This window comes from Mastomys coucha, unplaced genomic scaffold (assembly GCF_008632895.1).
Source record: "Mastomys coucha isolate ucsf_1 unplaced genomic scaffold, UCSF_Mcou_1 pScaffold15, whole genome shotgun sequence".
In the NCBI taxonomy this organism is placed as follows: Eukaryota; Metazoa; Chordata; class Mammalia; order Rodentia; family Muridae; genus Mastomys; species Mastomys coucha.
The window spans coordinates 80,056,301-80,080,751 of NW_022196897.1; the positions used below are offsets into that span (position 1 = coordinate 80,056,301).

Here is a 24,451-nt window from a genome sequence, read left to right on the forward strand (position 1 = left end):
CATTCCAGCTGCCCTGGATGCGGCCTTAAACTCTGAAGTTAGTGATGAGGATGCCATGTTCAGTAACACACACTTCCTAGAAATGTACTCCAATGTAAATGCTATCATGAAAGAGCTTCCGCTAGGAGTGCAGCACCAGAAACCCCCTTTGTCCTTGTCTTAGTCAGGGTTTCTACTGCTGTGACAAGACACCATGACCAAAAAGCAAGTTGGGGAGGAAAGAGTTTATTCATTGGCTTACACTTCCAGATCATAGTTCATCATTGGAGAAAATCAGGACAGGAACTTGAACAGGGCGGAACTTGGAGGCAGGAGCTGATGCAGAGGCCATGGAGGGTGCTGCTTGCTGGCTTGCTCCTCCTGGCTTGCTGAGCCTGCCCAGGGATGGTAACCATCCACAATGCCTGGACTAACTGAGAAAATGCCTTACAGTTGGATCTCATGGGGGCATTTCCTCAACTGAGACTCCTTTCTCTGATGACTCTAGCTTATATTAACCTGACACACAAAACCAGTCAGTACAGTCCTGTAAGACCAGGAAAGCACGTCCAGCTAACCACAATCACCTCAGAGGTAGGTAACCCAGAGCACTCCTTCCCAGACCTGGACAGTATCTGATCACCCCCCCCCCCCGCCTCTTCCTGTACCTTCTATCACATCCTTTGTCATTTCTCAACCTGAAGGGACCCTCTTCCTCTTCATCCTAACTGAAACCTAGCTGTCTCCACAAGCTTGAACGTCTCCTAGAGCCCTCTCATGTGGAAGATGGTTACCTTTCCATCTAGTAGGGGTAGAGTACCCTTCCCCTACACTGTTCTCAGGCCTCCTTACAAACTCATGCTCCCTTTAGTTCTGGTGATCCCGTTTGCCCTCCTTTATCTTCTTTCCCCTTTGTCCCCTCATTGGTGCCTGGATCTACCCTTGCTTCTTTCTAGCCTAGGCTCCACAAAGGAACAACACTGATCTTTTACAGAGTCACCCAGGCCAAGCTCTTCTGCTCCACACATTCAATGGCTTCTTCATGTTCTGAAATTCTCCTCCTTTAAATTCCCAAGTGTTTGCAGGATATGGCTTTGCCCATCTTTCCCATCTCTTTGCCTGCTATGCTGCTCTTGCTGGCTCACTGAACCCCAGGATGGGACCTCCTACCTCTTCAAAAATACATAATTCTTTTCTGCATGAGATATCTAGCCATCCTCTAAGAGAGATGACAAACCACCAGAACCCCCAGGAACAGGTCTTAGAGTATTACAAAGGGTAGGAAAAACTCTACTCCTCTCTCATAAGGCTTTAAGGTCAAGTTTGCCAGCAATCCCTATACTTAGCAGTGGCATACACAGAAATACAAGAAATTAGTTGGAAAATGTGGTTTTAAATCCAGAAGTAGAGAGGAGATGGCTCAGTTGATACTGTACTTGTGCCCTATGGGTTCAGATCCCCATTATCTACATAAAAAGCTGGGCATGGCACCATGTGACTGTACTCTCAGCACTGGGAAGACAGAGACAGAAGGATGCCCTGGGGTTGCTAATCACTCAGTCTAGTCAAATCAGTGAGATCTATGTTCAGTGGGAAACACTGTCTCAAAAGATTAGGTAGAGAGCAATCAATCAAAGAGGCCATCCAGAGTCATCCTCTGATTCCCACACACATACACAAAAGTTCCCTAACATTAAATAAAATGAAACAAACCAACTAAATTTAGGGTTGGAAAGATGGCTCATCAAGTAAAGGCTCCTGTCATCCAGCCTGATGATGAATTTGATCCCAGGACCCACATGGTGGAAAGGAGAGAACAACTCCTATAAGTTGCCCTCTGATTCCATATGTGTGAAGTGGCAACATGCATACTCTGACACATGCACATATTATACACATGCACACATATATTCATGCATACACTCCCTCATATAAATGTGAAGAAAAAGAAAACCCTAAATCCAAGGAACCTCACTGGGCATAGTGATATACCTATAATCAAATATACAGAAGCTGAGGCAGGAGGATCCAAAATTCCAGGCCAACCTGGGCTACACAATGAGATTCTTTATAAACAAACAAGCAAATAAAAATTTGGGAAGTAATTATTTCCTGAACATGTCAGAGCACTGATTCTGACTGAAACGAGGTAGCAAGGAAGCAAATGACAGTTCCCTCTCTCCAGAAGTTCCAAGTCTTACCACATATCTTTATTTACTCACCACTCCTGTGGACGTCCACCCTCCTCATTCACACCCTCACCCTTCAAAGACTTCAAACCCCTTACTGTCTTTCTAGTCCAGCTGCTGGCCCTGTTCCCAAGACTCCACTACATTCTTATCACCTTGACATCCTTTCTTGTCTCTTGATTAAGCAACCAACAGAGCATTTACAACAGCTCAAATCCACTGGTTACTCCAACTATGTTCTTGGGAAAGCATTCCTATGTTCCCTTGAAGTCACTAACCAACGATCATTTCCCTTTATGACAAAAGAGTAAGCATAAAGCAAACAGGTAAGTGCTTGTTTTCCAGCCCAGGGGCAGAAACAGGAAGCAAGGCTGATCTTCCGACTTTCACTGGAGGGTGTTTGAGAAGATCATGGTTATCAAGAACTTCTTTCAAGTGTTTCTTGTAAGCTCTCAGGCCAGATGCTGTGATCAAATGGTGTAAAGAAAAGGAAGGAGCCTAGGTGGTCAACTGTAATCCTAGCCTTCTGGAGACTGTTAGCCTGAGGCCAGGGTGGGTAAGACAAGCAAGACTGTCACAAAACAATTAAAAGGATGGATGATGTGAAAACTGTAGCAGGGGGGCCACTGCCTGAGGTGGAAGGTTCCTCCTTAATTTTGAATGCTACAGCTCTGGTGTGGCCTGTTTCCATTCAGTACCATAATACTTTAGATCTCAATATCTTCCTTCTTTCTAAACCCCTGAGTGGGGGAGGAGGAAATCAGTATTTATGATCAGGCTGACTTTTCAATACTCAAGTATTCCCAGAAGTGTATAACAAATCATTTAGCAGAGTATTCTCAGAGACTCAACCATTAGTCTTGCTTTTACTGCCACTCCCTTCATAAGGTACTGTGGAGAGAAACAGCTCAGAGAGAAGCCCCTTTTGCTTCAACTCAATTATCTGGGAGTGGAGAGAGGCCCCCCCACAGGCACGATGCAGCTGATCAGGAAAAGAGCTCATCCAAGGTAATTTGCTACAAAAACAAGGCTTTTGGCATCTAACCCTCTAGTGCATCACAAACTTCCTGCTATTATCTAATAACCCCCCCAGCCATCACTGTTTCCATGGTTACCGACAGAGAAATAGCAGCCTGCCAAGCGGCTTTTGTAGTTCCTTTTCTAGTTTGTATAGAATTAGAGTTAGATGGGAGAAAGAACCAGGCTAATCTATGCAAACAGGGACACGATGTAGTTTGGAAAGTACAACTGGGCTTGGGATAAGCAGTGCAGAAAAGCTTTCATGAACCCACTCTGACAGGGTACAAAGATCTGTTGACAAGTATTTGGTAAGCTTTCCCTTGTCTTAGGACAGGACTGACTGGCACTGGCCAGTCTCTAATTTGACCCACACAAAAGAAAGGATCAGGTACAAAACAAGACCAAAGAAGTCTACCATGCCCCTACTACCTTACTGTCACTAGAGGAAATAGTACTTTATTTTACTCTACAATCAAAATAAATGAGACTCAACAGGCTTTGAGAGCAGTGTAGGAAGGATGGGCACCTTGATATTCCATGGTTAAGCATGACAGCTCCACCAATCAGAGGGTGGATAGGGCAGGAGCTCTCATATCATCTCAGCATGGGGGAGACTGAAAAAGTGTGCAGAATGTGGGGCAGCTTTCAGAAGATCAGCAACCAGACTGACAGAGTGCCAGACTGCACAGCAAGTAGCTGTTACAAGGGTGGGAAGAGTCTGAATTTGTTTTTTAAAAAAATAAAAAGCAAGACTATTTTTCTTGCCAAGCATGGTAGTGAATGCATTTCCAGCACTGAGGAAAGAGGCAGGAGAATCACAAGTTCAAGGCCAGCCTTTGTGACATGAGATCCTATCTGAAAAAACAAACAAGAAGTCTTTGAAAGTAGCCCCAAAGGCTTGCCTCAAACTCCACACCTATGTGAAATACAGGAATTATCTTGCCCTTCATCTGCTTCAGATAAGAAACCAATTCCTTTAGGCAGGTGATAGCCTCTCAACCAACAGAACAAAGCTGACAGGAGTGTTGGGGACTCCCTCCTACAATGTGGGGGACTCCCTCCTACAGCCACTAACTCATTCACCTGCCTTGTTGGCAGTCAGGAAAACTACAAGCAGTAGTGAGTGACATTCAGAGAGTCAGTCCTCCAAGGCTCACATAGAGGAGTGACTTTTCTGTTTAATGTGCACTTTCACTTTGGGTTAGGAGTCATGAGGCTTACTCTCTGAGCTATACTTGAATCTAGATAGAAAAGGAGACAAAGATTTGCAAAGCAAGTTCCCTTGAATCCTCTGGGAAAGGGCCCATTTGCAATAAGATGTATACCCTGAGAAATATTTCCATGGCTGTCAACTCAAAGAAGGCTTCTGCATTTGGTTACATTTATGGGGCTCCAGAGTTTTGGAATCTGTTAATGAAGCCTGAGTGAGTCCTCAAAAGTTTAAACATAAACTGTGTTTACTCAAGAGTGGAACTTCTAAGCTGTAATCACCAATGTGTGATTATAATCTCAAACACAATAACATTCACTTTCTCTGTATTAAACAAAAGTCAAAATAGAGAATATGCACAAGAACTGTGCCAAATTTAATCAGTGAAAATGAGGCCAGAAGCCAAAATTTACTAGAGCCAGTAACCTGGGGTACTGACTGTTTATGTTTCTTCTCAAACTCATTTCCGCAGCCAACTTTATTTCAAGATGTCAGATAAATTTTCTCACTTATGAGATGTATTATGTTCTATTAACCCAGCTGGCAAAGTTGTAGTCCAGGGACACTGAGGGGACCTGAACTCTTTCACTACTCCATGACCTATACTTTCCCAGGTTCCTGAAAAACAGACTTCAGGAAGCCTAGGAAAAGACAACCTCAATGTGGGCAGTTTGTGTCTTAAACAGAGATCTGCTCCACATTCTCACACCCAGAAACAATGCTGTGTGTGCTGTCCGCTGACCACACACCAGCCTACAACATAACAAGTTATTACCAATAAATCTTTCTTGTTCACCACATGTCTGGCTTTGGTTTGGTTTGGCTGTGGTGCTCTTAGAACACAGGACCTTGCATATGCACTCTACCACTGAGCTGTAGCCCCAGTCCCTGAGACAGGTCTTTCTAAGAGGGAATGAAGGGCTTCTTCGCTAGGAGGGGAGACAGGAAGGGATGTTTCTGGACACTAACACACTGCTCATGTTTAGCAGTTGGGAACTGGATATACATTGAAACTATCCAGAAAGCATACTTTTGGAATTCTTAAGTTCCCATCTATAAATAGGCCCCTACTTTTTTTTCACAAGGGGGTGGTGCTGCATTAATGTGGGTAAAATGGTTACTGAAGACTTAAACATTTAGCAACAAAGCAAATAACTATGAAGAACCAAGAAAGGTTGATACTAAGGCTTAGGTACTGCAACTAGATGGGCTGAATCCTGCTGACTCACAGGCACACCTAACCTTTCTTGCTTACTCTACAATCCCAGGAGTGGCCTGAAAAAGAGCTGATGTTCCATCTGTCGGCTTGAGAAGAGTGTCTGAAAAAACATCAGGCAAACAGTGTTCCTCTACTATCTGTAATAAGGAGTCTTACAAAGGCAAGAACATCTTCTCAGACATGTGGTGTGGGATCCAAGTACTTCTATCCATGCATAGAAGTATAACCATGCCTAAAAGACCCCAGCAAAGGCCAGGCAGTCTGGTGCTCAACTCCAACTCTCTAGTACTCAAGAAAGTTCCTGGAGAATGAGGCCAGGTTCTTACACTGGTGACTGAGAATGCTCTACCATCAACAAGCAAAGTTTAGGTGGAAACAAAAGCAAAACAAACTTTTAAAAGTGGAAATTATACCAAGAAATGGGCCTTGATGTCATAGGTGCCAAATAAATCAATGTGCTATAAAGCAGCATGCATGGAGACCCAATGGCACTTCAGGAAAGCAACCTGCATCAGCTCTTATGCAAGTGCTTGATGCAGAAGAGACAGGTAAGAGGCCTGAATTAGGTCATAATCAAAACACAGCCTGCTGGCCTTCCACACTTGCTGGGGCCTGGTTTAATGATGCAGGCTGAATAACCAGGAACTCTGAAATCAGGATGACTTAGTGAGTTTCCTCTCTTGGAATTTCTTCCAGCTTTCCATCTTTGTTCTAAGGGTCACTTTTGATTCAAACATTAGGGCTAGACTTGGGAGTTACACCCAATGTAATCTAAATGAGAGCCAGGGTGAAATTCAAGTCAATTTAGTTGCCACTGCCCAATCTCAACTTAGGCACACTATTGCCTGATGGTCTGGTTTGAGCTTCCTCTCAAGAAGTCACAGACTCACATACCTTTCAGAAGGCATCTAAGAAGGGAACAAGGATCTGTATAATGCTCCCTCACAGAACAGTGGCATGCCACACAGGTGCACAGGAAGTGACAGCCACTTCAAAGACATCTTTCTGAGTTTCTGGAATCTCCCTTCTTGCTCCTACTACTCCAAGTCACCCTCCTGTAACTCTTTAGTCACAGTATGAATCACAGTTGCAAGCACTTAAATGCTTTCTCTAATAAGTGCCTTGCACAGGGTAAGGGCTGTCTGCCCTTTCTGTCGGTGGTAATGGGTCCACAGGACCTGGCATAGGGCGGAAATTCTTGTTGGATAAGCAAATGCACGAGTGGCACTTTGCAGGCCATGTTTCCAATGAAGGAAGCAATTGGTTGAAAGTGTTTCACCAATGTCATATACTCCTGCCAGTCAATCCTGAAGCTGTTGGCTTTTAGGAGACCTGTACTCCTCACGGATTAGGAGGTAAGGGAAAGTGTGTGTTTAGGGAAGAGAATACTTACAGGTGGGGGTTTCTTCCTCATCTCAAAAGTCCGAGTGGCACCAAAACTGAGTGAAGCAATGACAGGGGAACTCCCCAGGGAGGGTTCATCATCGCTGTGCCAGTCCACACTGTCCTTCTCGTCCCGGTAAAGATTACACAGCAAGGAGTTGAAGGTGTGGCCGGTGTTTTCCTCAATGCGGCTCTTCAGAGTCCACAGCATAGGAAGCCACTGCCAGCAAGCACAGGGACAGGCATACAAGACACAATGGGCAGCCATGAAAAAACAGAAAGAAATATGAATTCAGTGGAGTTCTGAGAGGGTAACACAATAAGCAGAAGGCAGAGGAGTAGCTTCATCTCCTCCCTCTATCTCTATGCTGAAGCAAGTCTGATGGCTGGAGCTGCCCACCATCTCCTGTTTTTCTTTCAGTGCATGTCCTCACAAAGAAGCCAATGCCAGTATGTTCAGGGTGGTTCTGGAACATTAGTGCTGCACTAAGAGGGGCAGTGGAGCTACTGTAGCTCACGGGTCCACACACCCAGGCTCAAGTGAAGAACAAGAGAACTCTCAACTGGGTGCCTTTCATTCATTCTGTTTGTATTTTATTCTTTTTTTTTTTTTTTTTTTTTTTTTTTTTTTTTTTTTTTTTTTTGGTTTTTGGTTTTTGGTTTTTTGAGACAGGGTTTCTCTGTGTAGCCCTAGCTGTCCTGGAACTCACTCTGTAGAGCAGGCTGGCCTCAAACTCAGAAATCCACCTGCCTCTGCCTCTCAAGTGCTGGGATTAAAGGCGTGCGCCACCACTGCCCGGCTCATATTTTATTCTAAACAACAAAATTGCTTTCTTGAGAAATATTTAATATTTAGAGTGGCTAACTTCATAAAAATAGAACCCAAACCCTGACATTGTGGTGTATGTCAGAAATCCTAGCACTTGGGAGGCTGAGGCAAGTTTGTGGCTATCCTGGTCTATGGTATGTTGATGAACACGTTTCCTTTTCTATAGAACAGGACCCACTCTTAGAGCTATAACATTATGAAGGAAATCATCCTGCACAGCACTGCTTGCTATCCACACCATTTAGTGACTGTGCAACCATGTCCACAGGAACATCAGTAACAAGCTGTGTGTCCTGCCTCTCTACAATTCTGTGTCTTACTAGAAGTACGTGCCTGGCCTGCTCTTTAGCACAGTGGTTTTCAAACTTTATACTATCAAAATTATTGATGCCCTCAAAAAACCTTTGTTGAATTTTAATGTTGTTTAAATCATGGTCTTACTATGTAGTTCTGGTTAGCTTGGAACTTGCTATGTACACCAGGCTGGCCCTGAACTCACAGAGATCTGCCTGCCTCTTCCTCTCTGGTGCTAAGATTAAAGGTGTGTATCACCATGCCTGGTTTGAACCTTTGTTCTTATAGGTTACAGCTATTGATATCTACTATATTAAAATTAAAGCTAAAGCGAGAGTGGTAGCACATGCTATAATGCCAGGGAGGCTGAGACAGAACGTCAGAAAGTTCAAGAGCAGCCTGAGCTATGAAGCAAGATCCTGTGTTGAGATAAACAAACACACCTTTGTTAAGTCATTCAAAATGCAACAATCAGGGCTGAAAAGATGGCTCAGAGGTTAAGACCACTGACTGCTCTTCCAAAGGTCCTGAGTTCAAATCCCAGCAACCACATGGTGGCTCACAACCATCCGTAAAGAGATCTGACTCCCTCTTCTGGAGTGTCTGAAGACAGCTACATTGTACTTACATATAATAAATAAATAAATCTTTAAAATGCAACAACCACTCTGTATAACTTTGTATGTTTAATACAAAACTGGGATGAGAGTGGCCCCCTTTTACAAACTCCACACTGTCTCCACAACATGCTCCTCCCTTCTGCACTTACTCTGCTAAAACCTGTGCACAGCCCTGTGGGATGGACAGCAGGCTCTGTGACTGCATCAGCCTGTGCTGATTCTTGAGTAAGTCCCAATTCTGAATTTGATGCTAACTCAAACTTTTCCTGATCTTTTACATTTAAACCGTCAGAAATCAGAGATTGGAGGACTAATTTTCAGGGGTCAGTTCTCCCCTTCCACCACGTGGGTTCCTGGGATTAAATTCAGGCCATCAAGCTTGTGAACAAGTGCTTTTACCCACTGAAGCATCTCCTGGGTGCTACACTCTGCATCTGCACACTCTAGGTGGAAGTACTCAGTGGTGTGGAGCACCCAGCTCTCTGGCAGTCTGATGCTGCTTCCCATCTACTCATTTACAGCTCTGTAGCATAAGAACAGAAGCCACACAGCTCCCAACACACACTTTTGGCAGAGCAGTGAAAACATACAGTCCCTACAAAGACTTCCTGGACCCGTGGGTTGTCCTTTAAGAAGTACTGCTGTGTTCCCCTTGGTAGAGACTGGATGGCTGCTCAGAAAGGATGGCACAGTACTGAGTCTTGCCCCGTTTCTGCCACAGAAACAATGGAGAAGCACAGCTTTTCTGCAATGTGAAGCCAGAATGAAAGCTGGGTCTCTATGGTAATGAGCATTACATTCACTATGTAGAGGATTTAGGAAAAGGAACAGAACAGGTCAATAATACAAAACAAAACAAAAATGTTATTAAACTGGGCCTCACTCAAGAGAACAAATTCAAAGTGAAATCCCAGCTACTGCATGGGTGAGCTGTGCTTCCTGCCCACCTCCAGCTGTAATCTACCTTCACAGAGAGACATGAGATGCTAGAATTACACACTTAACAAGAAAACAAGAATGTAAAGAAGATGGCTTTTCCAGAATGGGACTGAGAATCTCATTAGCACTTGCTGGACTCGCTTGGGACTTAGCACTGTGACAACATCAAGTTTGCATTATGTTTCTAAGTGGGTATATGTTTTTTCTTGGTTATTTTTGGGAGTGAAGTATAGAGAAAGGGAAATATGGAGTGGGTAATGGAGGATTAATTTAGACTCTTTAACCAATTCTCTAAATAGAGATCCTTTAGAAGTGAATGTCTAAATTAGAATTCAGCGTCATCTTGCTGTTCAGTGAAGGCATTCTATCCTTAAAAGACATCTGAAGGAATATGTGAGAACACAGAAGTCACACAACAGGCTTCAGTGTTAAGAGTGGCCTCAGTGCCACAGAGGTGGGTCTGGGTCTACAGAAAGTGGTCATTGGTGGGACCTGCAGACACTTAAGTTTTAATGTATTTTATATATGGGGTCCATTATCATTCAGTTTGTACAAAGACAAACCAGCTTCAAAACCTACAACTAAAGCTGGGCAGTGTGGCCATGCCTGTAATACCACTGTGGACAGCCAGGGAAATAGGATTTTGAGTCGGAAGCCATCTTCAGCTATAGAGATTTGGTGCCAGCCTATCTAACAAGGCCATCTTAAAATAAAATACACACACACACACACACACACACACATACACACACACACACATAATTCCATAATAGGAATTTAATTTGAGAATCTTTTGTGTGTGTGTGAATGTGTTTTCCCATGCCCATGCTCAGAGACCAGAAGACAATTTCTTGTGTCATCCCCGAGGTGCAGTCTGGTTCTTTCTTTGTTATTCATTTATTTTTGACACAGGATTGTTCACTTGCCTGGACTTCACCAAGTAGGCTAGAATAACTGGCCAGCCAACTTTTCAGCACTAGGACTCCAAATATGTACCCTTATACTGTTTTACCTGGGTTTGTGGGGTTGGGGTCTCAAGCTCATGAGGGTCCTCATTTTTGTGCAGCAAGCACTTACTGGCTGAGCAATCTCTCTACCGCTACTTTGACAATTTTAATATCCAGCAAGAGGTTTGTACTCGAAGACTATGGAATATTATATATAGGTATTAAATTGATATAGACTATTTACTGATACTAAGATTTGTTAATGATATACAGTTAAGAGAAACATATATAGATAATTTTTAAAAGTTTTATTCATTGGGGGGGGCATTGTTTTGGTTGGCTGGTTTGTTTTATGGTGCTAGGAACAAAACCCAGGGCCTTGTGCGCATGAGGTAAGCACTGTTCTACTAAGCCACATCACCAAGCCAATTCTGTTTTTCCAGGGAAGGGTATAACTATTTCAAATCTAGAGCCCTCTTACCTCTTTCTAAGTGCTGAGATTATAATTGAAAAGGCTTGTCATTGAAAAAAAATTCTTTTGAAAACTGCTTACAACAAACATGCCTTGAAAGTGAAAGGCAATATTGAGCAAAGCTATGGTTTTTGGATACCATAAAAATGGCTTTTTAAGTCCAAGAACTATCCCCAGCAGACACATGGCAATGTCTGACTGAGAAAGCTGACTAAAAGATAAGCTGGGGTTCCTCATAGCCTGTTTAGCCCCCAGCTTCACTGCTGTGGCCACAGACAAGCAGGTAAAGGGCTGTGACAGAACAGGGGCAGCTTCTGTTCCCTCAGTCTCCAAATCTACTTCAGAGAAAAGGGGTTTCCACTTCTGAGGCTTTACCCAGCCCTTCAAAGCAGTAGGCTCCTCCTGTGACAGCCTGCCCTGTTCTCCTGGGTCCATGTTGTCCCTGGGTACCTCGGCACCCAGGGGTTTTATACTTACATGTTGCTAGGACTCTCAAACATGCCACATTTCTGTGTCCAAATGAATAAGCAAAACTCTATTTCTTCAAAGTCTCTTTCAATAAAGCATAACATTTTTGTCAAAGGCGAGAGTCCAAGAACTAAACAGGGAGCTATTTCTTGGACCTTAAGTCTAGCCTTTAGACAAGCTTATTTATATACTAAAATATCTTTGTCTACACAGATGGTTTTTTTTTTTAAGAGAGAGGGTTTTACTGTGCTGTTCAGCCTGGCCTTGAACTTATGATCCCCCCCCCCCCCCCCCCCCCCCCCCCCCCGCCTTAGCTTCCTGAGTTGCAGGGTTACAGACATGACTACTATGCTCAGCTATCATGAAAATCTTCAAAAACAAAGGCATCAGTAGAAACAAGCCCAAGTGGCAAGAAATTGGAAGTCTGAAAATTGAACCCACAGAATGAACATAAAGCTAACAAAACCCAGATTCTACACAAGAACAGCAGAACTTAAAAGTGGAAAGGCTCTCGACCCTCACTGCCAGCAGTAAGGATGTGTTGTACATGAAACACAGCAGTGTTCATGGAGGAGGGGTTGGGAAGAAACAGCTCATTCCCCCAGGACCCAAGACTCCAGGCCCAATTCACTGTTTCAGTTTCCTCCCATCCTCTGAGCCCATCTATAAATCACGGATTTATTACAGAGAGGACCAGAAGCAGGTTTTTGAGCCCAGAGGATTTTCTGAAAAGGGAACTATCATGTGCCACTATGAGGAATTACTTCTAGTATTGGACACTGAGACTAGAAAGTCACACCAGTGACATCATTGTAACATACGTGAGGATTTGGTTCCATAGTGATTCTTGAGTAAGTGTAAGGAAGCTCTCCATACCATGCTGTAAGTCTTGGTTGCGGATAAGTTATATCTGAGAAAGAAAATACAGGGCTCTTGAGACAGTTGCTGCTGGTTGAGGTGCGCCTGCTGCCAGCCATTGTGTGCCTGCACTGTGTGAGGAGCATGGGGAACAAAAGGAGAGGAGGGATGACCCCAGTCCTTTCCTCAAGCAGGAAATGGGAGGTGGCTAGTAGAACCTGGAAGGGCTACACAGGAAATAAGGCATGCTGGCAGGGACAGTCTGGGTAAAGGCTCTGGGGAGGAAATGAGTTCCATCCATTTGTTTCACTCATGGCAAACCCCAAAAAGTCTCAAAAAGCAGAATGCGGAGCCTGGACCTCATGAAAAAGACTTTAAGGTACCAATAGAGAATCCAGTAGCCCTGTGTCCTAGCAACACTGTGCATGCTCTTTTGATCTAAAAAGTGTGAGCCACTGTACCACATGCCTGCTTCTGTCACAGTGCATGCTTATCTAAACTGTTTTAGAGAGGTTAGGGGGTTACCATCTCTCCTCAACAAATGCCAGTCACAACATCAGATCAAGCCCAGGCTGGGTACATGTGGCTTAGCGATAGTACTTACTAAGCCTCCACAAGACCCTGGGTTTGACCCTAGAACTGCCAAAGAGGAATGGGGAAGCCAATGTTTATTAAAGGCCAAGCACATACAAACTGGAGCACACACACACACACACACACACACACACACACACACACATCAGCCAGCATTCTGTTAAGCAGATATCATGCATTATTTTAATTTATATAATTAAACACAAGAATCTTATAATTTATGTACTATTAAATAAAACCAAGAATTACAGAGTCACTGAAGTATAATTTGCTCAAAATTAACAATTGCTTGGCATGCTGAAGTAAGCAACCAGAGCCACCCTATGGAAACTCCTAGAGTAGGGAGAAGGCTTCCCTAAAAAAGCTGGCTCCTGTTCTGACACCCGAATTTTTAAAAAAGCCAATTTACATACACTTTGTCTCTTCACAAGCAGTTCTAACTCTTTGCATGTCCTACTGAGTCTAGGTCACAGCACAGGCGCCTCTTAGTGGTCATGTGTGGTATCGCAGGCACTGCTGGTGTTGGTAGAGCATCAGAAAGGGGCAGATCACAGGAAGCTAATCAATTCTGGTGTACCTTTACAAACAAGCTCAGGAGAGCAGACACTGAAACTGAAGGAGACTGGCTGACTCCAGTGGAAGGAAAGAAGAACACAAAGTCAGTAAGAAGGTCTTCAGAAAAATGTGTGCCAAATGGATAAGCAAAAAAGAAAGCTCTAGAAAACTTCTGTGAAGAAGGAACTTGGCAGCATCTGAACTACTAGAGAAGGCAGTTAAAGCGAAATGAAGAGGCAGTCAGCCACAGGCAGCTAGTGAGGCTTCCTTGGCTCTCCGAGGTCTTGCCTCTCTCTTGTCTGCTCTCCCTGACCTCTGAGCCTCTGTAGGTTATGGCTTCCTGTCTGTGCCTTAGGGAGTCTTGATTTTTTAACCTGTCTAAATCCAGCTGTGTTAAGCAGTATAAGGAATTAAAAAACATTTTAATGGGAACTGGGCAGCAACAACTGTACCCCAGAGGCCTACTTACCCTCTCTGATGCCCATCCTCTGTTTCCAGGGCACATCCTGGCAAAGCCGCTCCAAGATCCAGTCAGCTTCCTTCAAGTCCACAAAGCCAGGATATAAGCACACCCTTAACGCAGAAAGAACCATCAATAGCTAAAGTACACAGAAAGGGCGAACTAGAGTAATTTCTGTTGGACCAGTTGCTTAGATCTTCCCTCTACAGAAGAGACAAAATCATTTCACCACCTCCTTCCAAAGTGATCTTCACATAGAATAAACTCTTTTCATGGTACCACTCAAGACACAAGAAAGTACAAGAGATGAATGAGGCTTTTATAGAGTTCTGCTTCAAACAGTATTCAAGATTCTGCCAAGGAGACATGTGGCAGAAATGATTAGCATGGTGTGGCTTAAAAACCAAGGGCAGGCACTTAATGCCTCCAAGTTTTTAAAACTACACCAATTAGAAGACAGAGACCATTGTGGCTTTCAAAATAAATATACCCAAATGATGTCTCAACTTACTCAATATAAATATATCCTTATCCCAACAGATTCAGCTGAAAAAAGCCAGTTTGTATCCCTTTCCTAAAGAAAGTTCTGGAAGCCCACAGCACTCTCTTGAGCAGTCTTGACAGCATCAAGTCCTCAGAATGTACATATGATTTAAGAGATCCAGAGGTCATCTAAAGCTACTTAGTTAAAACAAGATGTGCTCAACCAAAATTTGCTTTAAAGGGAAGTGTCTGGATTGGTTGGCTGGTTTGGGTTTTGTTTTTGTTTTTGTTTTTATCTCTGTCAACTTAATATAAACCAGGGTCATTCAGAAAGAAGGAATCTCAACTGAAGGACTGCCTTCATCAGACCGCCAAGTCTTAATTGATAACTGAGATGAGAGAGCCCAGTCTACTGTGGGCAATATCCTCCTGGCGAGATGGTCCTGGGGTGTTTAACAACATAGACATAGTAAGTCAAGAGGAACAAGCCAGTAAGCAGCATCCCTCCATGGCCTCTGCTTCTGTTCCTGTCTGACTTCTCTCAGAGATGGATCGTGACCTGAGAGCTGTAAGATGAACCCTTTCCTCCCCACACTGCTTTTGGCAATGGTCTTTATTACAGCAATAGAAAACTAAGACAGAGAGGTTCTAGAGGTGACTAAAACAGTGGCCACACTGGCAAATTTTCCAGGGTGCTTCATCTCTAGGAGAAACTACTATAAGCAATTTTCATTTGTCATTTCTGATGGATTTTTAAAAAATATCTCATTTGGTTTACAGTGATAACATATCTGTGTATTAAGATAGTTTCAAAATATTTTTAAATAGTGACTACACTTAATATATGATTTAACTCTACTGTAATTCTCCTTGATGTGGCAATATAATATTACATATTGAATATACACATAGTTCATGAAGTGTAGCACCAATGGGGAAGCACTCGCAAAAGACTAAAGCCATCTCTGGCTCTGAGTTATTGTGAGTGGTGGGGATGCAGAAAAAGGACCATCTCTTTGGGCCTCACTTCCTCCTGAGACACTGCAGTCACAATAGTCTGTGTAACTGGAAGAAGCTGTGAAAATATTTTGATGCTAGAAATACTTTGTAAAAAGGAGTTTTACCTAAGTCTAGTTCCTTAATAAGACAAATTTAAAGAGATTATAACTCAAATGATAGCCACAGTCAGGTTCCAATGAGGATTCACTTACCTAGACACACCTGTAGGTGACAGGCTGATTTCATACACACCCTCCCTGCTAAAGAAGCAGAGGAAAAGGATATATTAGTGGGAGGCAAAAACAATCCACCCCCTTTCTGCCTTTTGTAGGATCCATTTCCTACAGAAAACACTATGAGGAAGGCATAAGTTCCACCTCTGTAACAGCTAGACAGGGAAATGGTGGTGGATCCTCAATGGCACTGGGAACAGAACCCTGACATGTTCAGACCGTGAAACAAAAGTGGGAGAAAACCGGGTAGGTTTCACCCAGAATTTACGCTGATACGATCCCAAAATCTATCACTAAAGGAGAGTTTGATGTACTCTCCAGGTGGTGAGCACATCTCAAAACCTTGAGCTTCGGATACCTCAAAGATATATGTCTAGTGAGTTCTTCCTGAGCAAAAAGCCTTCAGTGTCCCCATAACTGTACTCATAGTTGCTGAGACTTAGACCCTCCTTTGCCAACTCCCAGAGTCACCATCCTCAGCATCAACTGCTTGCAGTCCTTTAACACAGCACTACAGGCATTCCTAGCCCAGGCTTCTGTATGCTGGACTACTTCCCTACTAGTCTGCAGCCCCTATCCAGCTCACCTCCTAGTATGGCCAAGTGAAAACTTCTGACTCTCCTACAAAAATCTCACTTAGCCCTACCTTTAAACCTTCCTTTACCATTAATCTGTACCAGTAACATCACCCATCACATCCTGGGCTAGTATTAGATCTTCCATACAGAATTACAAGTTCTTCATGTGGCTATTTTATTCCCTAGACTATGGGTTCCTTATGGGGCAAGGAGTGGCTTATTCTCACAGCCTGCACACAGTAAATGGGTGATAAAAGTTCACTGGATTTTTAATCAAATGTAGAAAGGTACAAAACTACAGATATGCAAGTGAAAGAAAGATTTAGTGCAGAAAAGCAACAGAGAAGACAGGTCATTTACAGTTTTAACAGGTTTTCATATCACCTCTCCAGGGTTCTAGTCAGTGGTTCATGACCTTTGAGCTAGGCTCTTAGGCAGCTGAATGAGCATGGCTAGCACATATTTCACAACGACACACTATATGTAGAAACTGTCTTACTTTAAACCAGGGGCACATTTCTGGGAACTAGCAAACAAAGCCTAGCAGAGTTAACTTTAGACTCATCGAGGCTGAACTGACGGGGTGGATGCTGTGACTTTCCTCAGGTTGTAGCCCCTCCCACTTAAGCCTCTCTCTCTCTATCAGTGATGGAGGTAATACTGCACAGCTACTATGCACATAGACCTACACTGGGCTTAAGTGGTTAGAATACAAACCCTTTTGTGTTGTTGTTGTTGTTTTGGGGTTTTTTGTTGTTGTTGTTGTTGTTTTGAGACAGGGTTTCTCTGTGTAGCCCTGGCTGTCCTGGAACTCTGTAGACCAGGCTGGCCTCGAACTCAGAAATCCACCTGCCTCTGCCTCCCAAGTGCTGGGATTAAAGGCGTGCGCCACCACTGCCTAGCTAGGATACAAACCCTTAACATATAGACAAGGAAATCAAACCCTAGGGAAATGGAAAGAACTCAGGACTAGTTAAATAACTAACTTGTCACAAAATTGAGACTAAATATTTCTTGAGACTATGGTAACATCTGTGTTAGCTTCAAATTCTTGTACCATCCAATCTACCAGTATCTAGATAGCATAATAGACTGATTATGAGCAGAACATCCACCTGATGCTAACTGCTAGCATAAAAGGACAAATAGTTCATACTGATGATTTATTTACAGCAGGTAGAAAGTGAGAGGCAGGAGAAAAAAAGCCCAGGTTTCTCTTGCCAGCTTTGGAGAACATTCAGATACAGATCAATACAAGAGAGGAACATTTAGTATTGCTTGAACTGCTCAGGAAAAGCTTGTGGTTTTAATAAATGGGCTGGAGGGTCACTTGGGTCACTGCAGCTCTGACAAGGCCTGCTAGGGAGATGGGGCACATGCCAAGCCGAACTCCACTGACTTAGGGGAAAACCTGTTTTTGTTTTCAGTTTACTCTTACAGACACCAGGAAAACAGGGCCAGAAAATCTACCCCAGAGGCAAACTTTAATGTGCAGAGATCTTGCTGTGTTTTCTATACTACCAACAAACCCAGAAAGTCTCCTCAAAAGACCAAGTTCAAAGATTAAGGTAGGACTTTCATACCAGCTAAAAATTTAGAGTTATTGGACCATTCTCTTTAAAAGGGGAAGATGGTTGAAGGGAATGATCCCAGGCATCTGCTTCGTTGCGGACAGTGCTTACTTACTCAATCACTCTGGGTTCTGGGGCTGCACGTACAACCTGCAAGGAAACAGGTAGATCTGAATCCAGCATGGCTTTCAAGGGTCAAGCAGATCCTGTCCTCTCATTTCGAGCCAAGACAGGCTCAATAAGTTTAAGCTATCCTGTTGTCAGCCCCGCCTCCACTCCCGAAACTGAGCTTTGTGTCTGCAATTCCCAGAACTATGTCACACCGACCAGCTGACAGAAAAGGCTATATATATATACACTTAGAACTAATCAACTTTCCTGTTGGCCAGAAACGGTGCAAACCCCTTTCATTAATAAAGGAGATGTTTTAGGAAGTGGAAGATATATCCTTAGAGGAGTTCTGATATGTATATGATCGTTACTATACCAAGATGCCTAATTTTTAAACTCTTTTTTCCCCATATTATTATTTTTTTAAGTGAGAGCTAAGAAGATGGCTCAGTTGATACAAATGCATGAGGGGCTAAGTTCAAGTCCTCACACCCACATAAATGCTGAGTGAGCACAGAGGTTTATCTGCAATAGCAGAACTCAGGAGGCAGAGACAGGGAACTCCCAGGACAAACTGGCTGGTTAGACCAGCTGAATTGCAAAGTTCTAGACTCAACCGAGATAATCTGGCTCAATATAAAGTGAGGATCAATTGAAGAAGATACCTGATATCATCCTCCAGCCTCTGCATACACATGTACACACCTCTGCAGGCACATACACATGTACACCCATACATGTTAAACATGAATTTGCATAAGACACACATGAAAATAAAATAAGATTGGGCTCCATCTCCAGCCCCGCAGCACCCTTGCCACACCAAAACTTAATCTTCTATTTTTTACATGTCCCTACATATGGCTAAAAATCAGACATTTTGCTATAGTAACTGAAATTTCACAAGGATTTCTGTAACAGCTCTGAAGAGAGCATCATTATAGAACTGTTAGACTTTAGCTAGCCCACACAATGCCCTAACCTGGTGGCCATGGCTTAAGTAGAGCTTCCCTGACAAAAAAAATAAAGGTGGAGGTTTGGAGGGAGATGTGACTATGTAATAAATGGGGGCAGAATACAAAAAATCTTCAGGCATACAAGACAATGAAATATTCCACATTTCATTATTACAGGAATCCTTTGTTCTGCTACTCACAAGTAAATGTATTCAGCTACTATTAGAGTTCATGCTCAGAAACATAGCTTTTATAGGTACACCTTTGTTACTATTGAGGAAGAAACAACAATTTACCAGCTGAGGTTCTTTGAACACAAATTGTCGATCACACAGCTGCTGTTCCTTGCTTCTCCAGGCTGGCCCCGCTGTCTGGGAAAGACGGCTCCTAGCAGGAGTAGCTGAAATAGGAGAGAAGAGTCTCAACAAGAGCCAATAAAAACCCCTTGAAAATGACTTAAGACCTCAAAATGTAATAGGCATAGACAACAAACAGCCTCAATGCACTCACTGAGGTATTGACTAAATACTAAACAGGAGAAACCAAGCTCGTATCCTTAGCTCGCCATTCACAGACCAGACAAAGTGACAGTCACATTTACAAAAAAACTGTTAACAACTCAAGTGGGAGTTCATGATAAACCAAAGCTTATAAACAAAAGATGGCAGCTGTATACATCCACATGCACAGTTCCTGCAGGTTCTTGCCTGGCTGAGCAGCAGACTGGCTCTTGGTAGGTGTAGCCCAGCCTCCCTGCACTCGGGCTCGCTGTCTCTTGTCCTCCATGTTGAAGAAAAAGGGTTTTGTCCTGAGATTTCAGAAGATTTCATTCACCATTCAAACCATGAGATGATTACCTGTTTTCAAAATGAAGCAAGTGTTTTATTAAAGGCAGTGAGTGCCTGGCATAGTAAAGGATAATATAGACTTTAATATAGTCAGAAGAGACAATTCATTAGCAACCAGAGCTTCTCCATAAAGTCAACTGTCTTCACTATGTCTCCATCAAGGGCTGGATCACGTGGACTACTGGCAATTAAGCCCTTTCACCATAGGCAGTCTACCAGGAACCGTGTTATTTATATTAGTCTCAAGGGCAGAACATGTGTAACATTCCCATTGTCCACAACGTGAGTATCAAAAATAGGCCAAGACCAGGTTTCCCAGTGCATTGCTACTTACCACTTGCTGTACAGAACTCTTCTAGAAGCTTTAAAAGCATCCATGATAGAGAAACCTGAAGGACTTTGGCCACACGAGGCAGAGAAGCACAGAGAGAGAGACAAATGCTACGTGACCTCACACATAAAAACTTAAGTAATTTGAACCCTAAGAGTAGAATGTGATTGCTTGTGACTAGGGAAGGGGGCTAGGTGGAGGCAAGGGCACTGTGGATCCAAAGTACAGAGTTTCCCTTGGACAGCAGTAAGCTTTACTGACCTCCTGCACAGAACGATGAGCATAAATACCAAATCACTGGATGGCTCAGTTACTAAGGGAAGACTGAAAATATTTCCATCACAAAAAGGTATGTGAGGTAAGAGATGTATTAATCTGATGCATTCGTTCTATATCAAAAGCATATATCAAGTCACAGTATCCCATAAATAAGAACAATAATTTGTCCACTTTAAAATTAAGTTTGAAATGAAAATGTACCATTTTTAAAACTATGATTTAAGAAAGTTTTCATTACTATGCTTATAACAAGCAGCAAAGGGTAAGATATGCTAATATGTATAGGGATCAGAAGGCTTAGTGACTTACAAAGTCACTCAGGAAATCAATACTGATGAAAAATTCAACTCTTATCAGGTTCCAGCCTTGAGCTAATCAACCCCCCTATATTTTTGCCCAAAGTTTACCCTGTAGCAAATACAGATATTCAGAAGGGTCAGGTCACATGTCCTGAATCTTTGAGCCACTTCTTTATGGGTCTAGGAAAGCTTCTAGTTGACAAAGACAGTCCACTCATATTACTGTTTACACCACAGATTCCCAGGCCTTATCTCCTAGGCCTTCTGATCCAATAGAGCAGATCTGGGCTCAGGGCTCTGCTTAAATGTCCTTAAGAGTTAAAAGTATGGTTTATAGGCACACACCAGTAATCCCAGCTTTCAGGAGGCCTGAGCTAAATACTGAGACCCCCGTCTCATCATCGACGACCTATCAAGTGCTTATCGTTTATAAGGTAGGGACTTGGAGAAGCTGTCAATTCCCTCAAAAAGTTAATGACACAATCAAACCCAGCTTCTCCCGGCTTATGAAATGTGTGAAGGAAGCTCCCGTGCATCATATTCTATGAGTCCTAAAGGCATAAGACTAGTAGTGGTTCACGAAGGCCTCCGACCCGCTCATCTTGCTGTGTCTTGTTTAAGGCAACTGGTGAAAATAAAAATTTCAGAGTGCTGTCTGAGACTTACTCAGTTCGTGGAGTCCCAGAATTTATGTACTAACCACCCTGGAACTCGAAGTCTGAAAATCTTTAAAAGGACAAGGGCTCTGGCGGTAGCGGGAACTTGCTTGGAATGCAGATCTGTCCCTGTCCCCCCTGCAAACCTTGTGGCCGCGGACGCCACCGTCTGATCTCTGGCCTCTCCCTCAAGCAGGAGGCAGTCCCGCCCTCAAGGTTGAGGTAAAGTGAAACAGCCTACTAATGGGTAGGGCTGGGTTCCTCTCCCTCATTTAGACCGATTCCCTTTCGGTCCATGGCCCAGGAACGGACCCCCGGGCAGTCCGCACTCGCTCCGCCCCGGCTGTCAGCCAGCAAGCCAGGCGCTGGGCGCACCGGACCAACCTGGCTGGGCCTGAGGAAAGTTCCCGACACTCCGAATCCGCTCAGCTACCCGGGCGCCGGGGACCCTTCAGAGTGAGGCACCAACTCCTGCAACGCCCAACCACGGGCCTCCGTAACACGTACTTCCTCTTATGGAGCACGCTGTCACCGCTTCCTGTGGGTAGCCGGGAGTCCGGGTCGCCCCGTAACCCTGGTGCCTAAAGGGCCGGGTGGAGATGCGGAAGCAAATAAGGTCGGAACTGGGGATAGGAGTCGGGAGGGGGAGCTGCTGCGGCCCTGGTGAGGCGGAGGTGGGAATGAAGATGAGCCTCCTAGGCCTACGTCCTTAGGACGTAAGTTCCTGAAGCTAGTGCTGGCATCTTTAGTCTCTTGTGCAAAGGGCAACCGCCCTCTCCCGGAACTTGTATTGATCCGGGAGTGGGGAGGACTTGGGTCATGCTGTGTTCTGCTATAGAATTCTCTTGTTACCTTGAAAACCATGAAGAGTCTAAGGTGCGCTTTGTTCTCAATGTAGCGTGCCCGTCTTTTCTACACAACATTTGCGGTTGGACATGAGAGCATACCTTATTTGTCTGAGCTCCTCAGTGCTAAGTAACCTTTACTTGTGTCCACGGATCTGTCTAAATTTCATTCCAATGCCGCCAATTTGGAGCAAGCGCTCTGCTTACTTTTTAAGTGGTCATAGCTCCCGTTAAGTGGGATTAAATGAAATAAGTGTATGGAACATTATATAAATCTAATAATTTCACGATAGCTCAAAGTGTCTTCTCACCCATCTCACCTCTTGACAAGCATCTTTAAAGAGGTCAGGTTAAGCCATGTCTCTTATAATTTGACAATTCTAACTGTAGCACCGAGTCAACTATTTTCGGCAAGTTATTTTCTAAAAATTATCAAAACATGATTATTGTGGAAATCGTTTTAATAAGCTTGATAGTGTCAGGATACCAATAAAGGCTCTTTCAGAAAAGTCCCCTTCTGGTCAAAAGAATAGGATCTGCATCCTGAGTGGAGACCTGGCACTGCTCTTGGTCTGGGTCAATCACCTGGACAAAGGACTACCTCTAGGAAGGTAGGCTTACTTCAACACTAAAGAGATAAGTGGACTAATTAGTTGTTTAATGAGGTACTGTATTTTCCTTCTCTGATTCCCACCCTCTAGCTCTGTCTCTTACAGACCACAATCATGCTGGTTCCAAGTCTTTCTGCTTTTCTGAATTATCTAGAAAAACAACAACAAAAACCATAGCTTACCCTTCTTTCTGTCTCTGCTCTAAGCATACTTCTCTTAACATTTCAGGCTTCTGCCAGCATCCGATGTTTCCTTATTCTTTCTTTGATGCTCCCCTCTCTTTCATGATGATGGATGGCTGCTTGTCCACTCAGTGTCTGACCTCCATGCCCACTTAATACAGCATCCCCACCCCCATTCTCTTCCTCAGGGCAGCTGCCTACAGTTTACCTGTCCTCAGATGTTTGGTGCGTTTTTCTTTTAAACTAATAAAATTGTCCTTATCCTTCCATTTGAGCCCCTCTTAAATTCTTTTCTTAATGGAACTAACAGCTCCAGGAGGCAATCCCAATCCCCCTGGTATTGATACTAAATAGCATTCAGCTTTAGTAAGCTCAATGTTCCTGACCAAGGTACCCATATTGCTGCCACTGTCCAATTTTCACATCTATATTTTTTTGTTACATTTTGTGACATTGAAAGAAAAATGATTTATCCCAGGACTGAAAGGAGAGCGAGCTGGACTGTAATTTTTACTTTTTTTCTCCATCACCTAGTAATCTTTCGATGTCTACTTTGGGCTTGGGAACATTTGATACATCTCCTAAAGGGTGTTATTTCTTTCCTTTGGATGATTATAGCTTGGAACAGCAATAGAGATGCCTGGAATGAAGTGTTCCTAAAAGTTGTGGTTAGCATCTAGTGAGCCTCCAACAGAATGCTTCAAAAGTCAGTCCATGGCCTGTTGGCATCTGAAATCACAGCACTTTTTCTTATTTTTATAATATTTTTATTATTTAAAAAACCTTTAAATGTAAAGATATTTTGATCTTACTCTTCCCTTTTCCCTCCCTTCATCCTTTCCTTATCCCTTCCCTACCCAACTTAAGGTTCTTTCTCAAAAACCAAAAACCCAATACAACAACCCCCACAAACCAAGTAAACCAGATAAAACAACATACACACACATCCAAAATACAAATAAACAATAAACCAACCACCCAACTGTAACCAAATAAATGTAAGCAAACAAAACAAAACAAAACAAAAACAAAAACAAAAAACCCAAAAAAACAAAAAAACCAAAAAAACAAAAACAAAAACAAAGCCCAAAAAACCTCTGTATGGGTTCATTATATGTTGTTTGACTCTTCTTGAACAAGAAGCCTGCCCTGACTGGTTGAGAACACCCGCTGTCACTCCACTGGAGAAAACAGACTTTCCCTCTCCCAGCAGATATAAATGACAATGCAGTTGTTAAGCTTTGCCCTGATAGCTAGGCTTTTATTCACTCATTTATTTAACAAAAGATTTAAAAATATATATATATATAAAATAAAACAAAAACGATCAGATTAAAGTTGGACAATGCAATCCAATAGAAGGAAAAGAGCCTAAGAGAAGGCACAAGACTCAGAGACCCACTGAGTCACACAGACAAGAGGAGAAGAGCCTA

At 43.2% G+C, this 24,451-nt stretch overlaps 1 protein-coding gene across 4 annotated transcripts in view; it reads right to left on the reverse strand.

The window, feature by feature from the left end:
- The window catches only part of Alkbh3 (alkB homolog 3, alpha-ketoglutaratedependent dioxygenase), a 33,147-nt gene extending 10,927 nt beyond the window's left edge, over positions 1 to 22,220 (reverse strand). The window contains exons 1-8 of one of the 4 annotated variants that reach the window (XM_031371113.1): positions 21,888 to 22,220; positions 19,675 to 19,824; positions 19,264 to 19,367; positions 18,016 to 18,050; positions 15,731 to 15,778; positions 14,046 to 14,149; positions 12,391 to 12,479; positions 7,011 to 7,220 (exon numbers count right to left, since the gene is read on the reverse strand). In XM_031371113.1, the coding sequence (XP_031226973.1) occupies positions 7,011 to 7,220; positions 12,391 to 12,479; positions 14,046 to 14,149; positions 15,731 to 15,778; positions 18,016 to 18,050; positions 19,264 to 19,367; positions 19,675 to 19,753 (669 nt within the window). In that variant the 5' untranslated portion in view covers positions 19,754 to 19,824; positions 21,888 to 22,220. The other 3 variants (XM_031371112.1, XM_031371115.1, XM_031371114.1) reach the window with 3 other exon arrangements.
- Between the last annotated feature and the right edge of the window lie 2,231 nt (positions 22,221 to 24,451).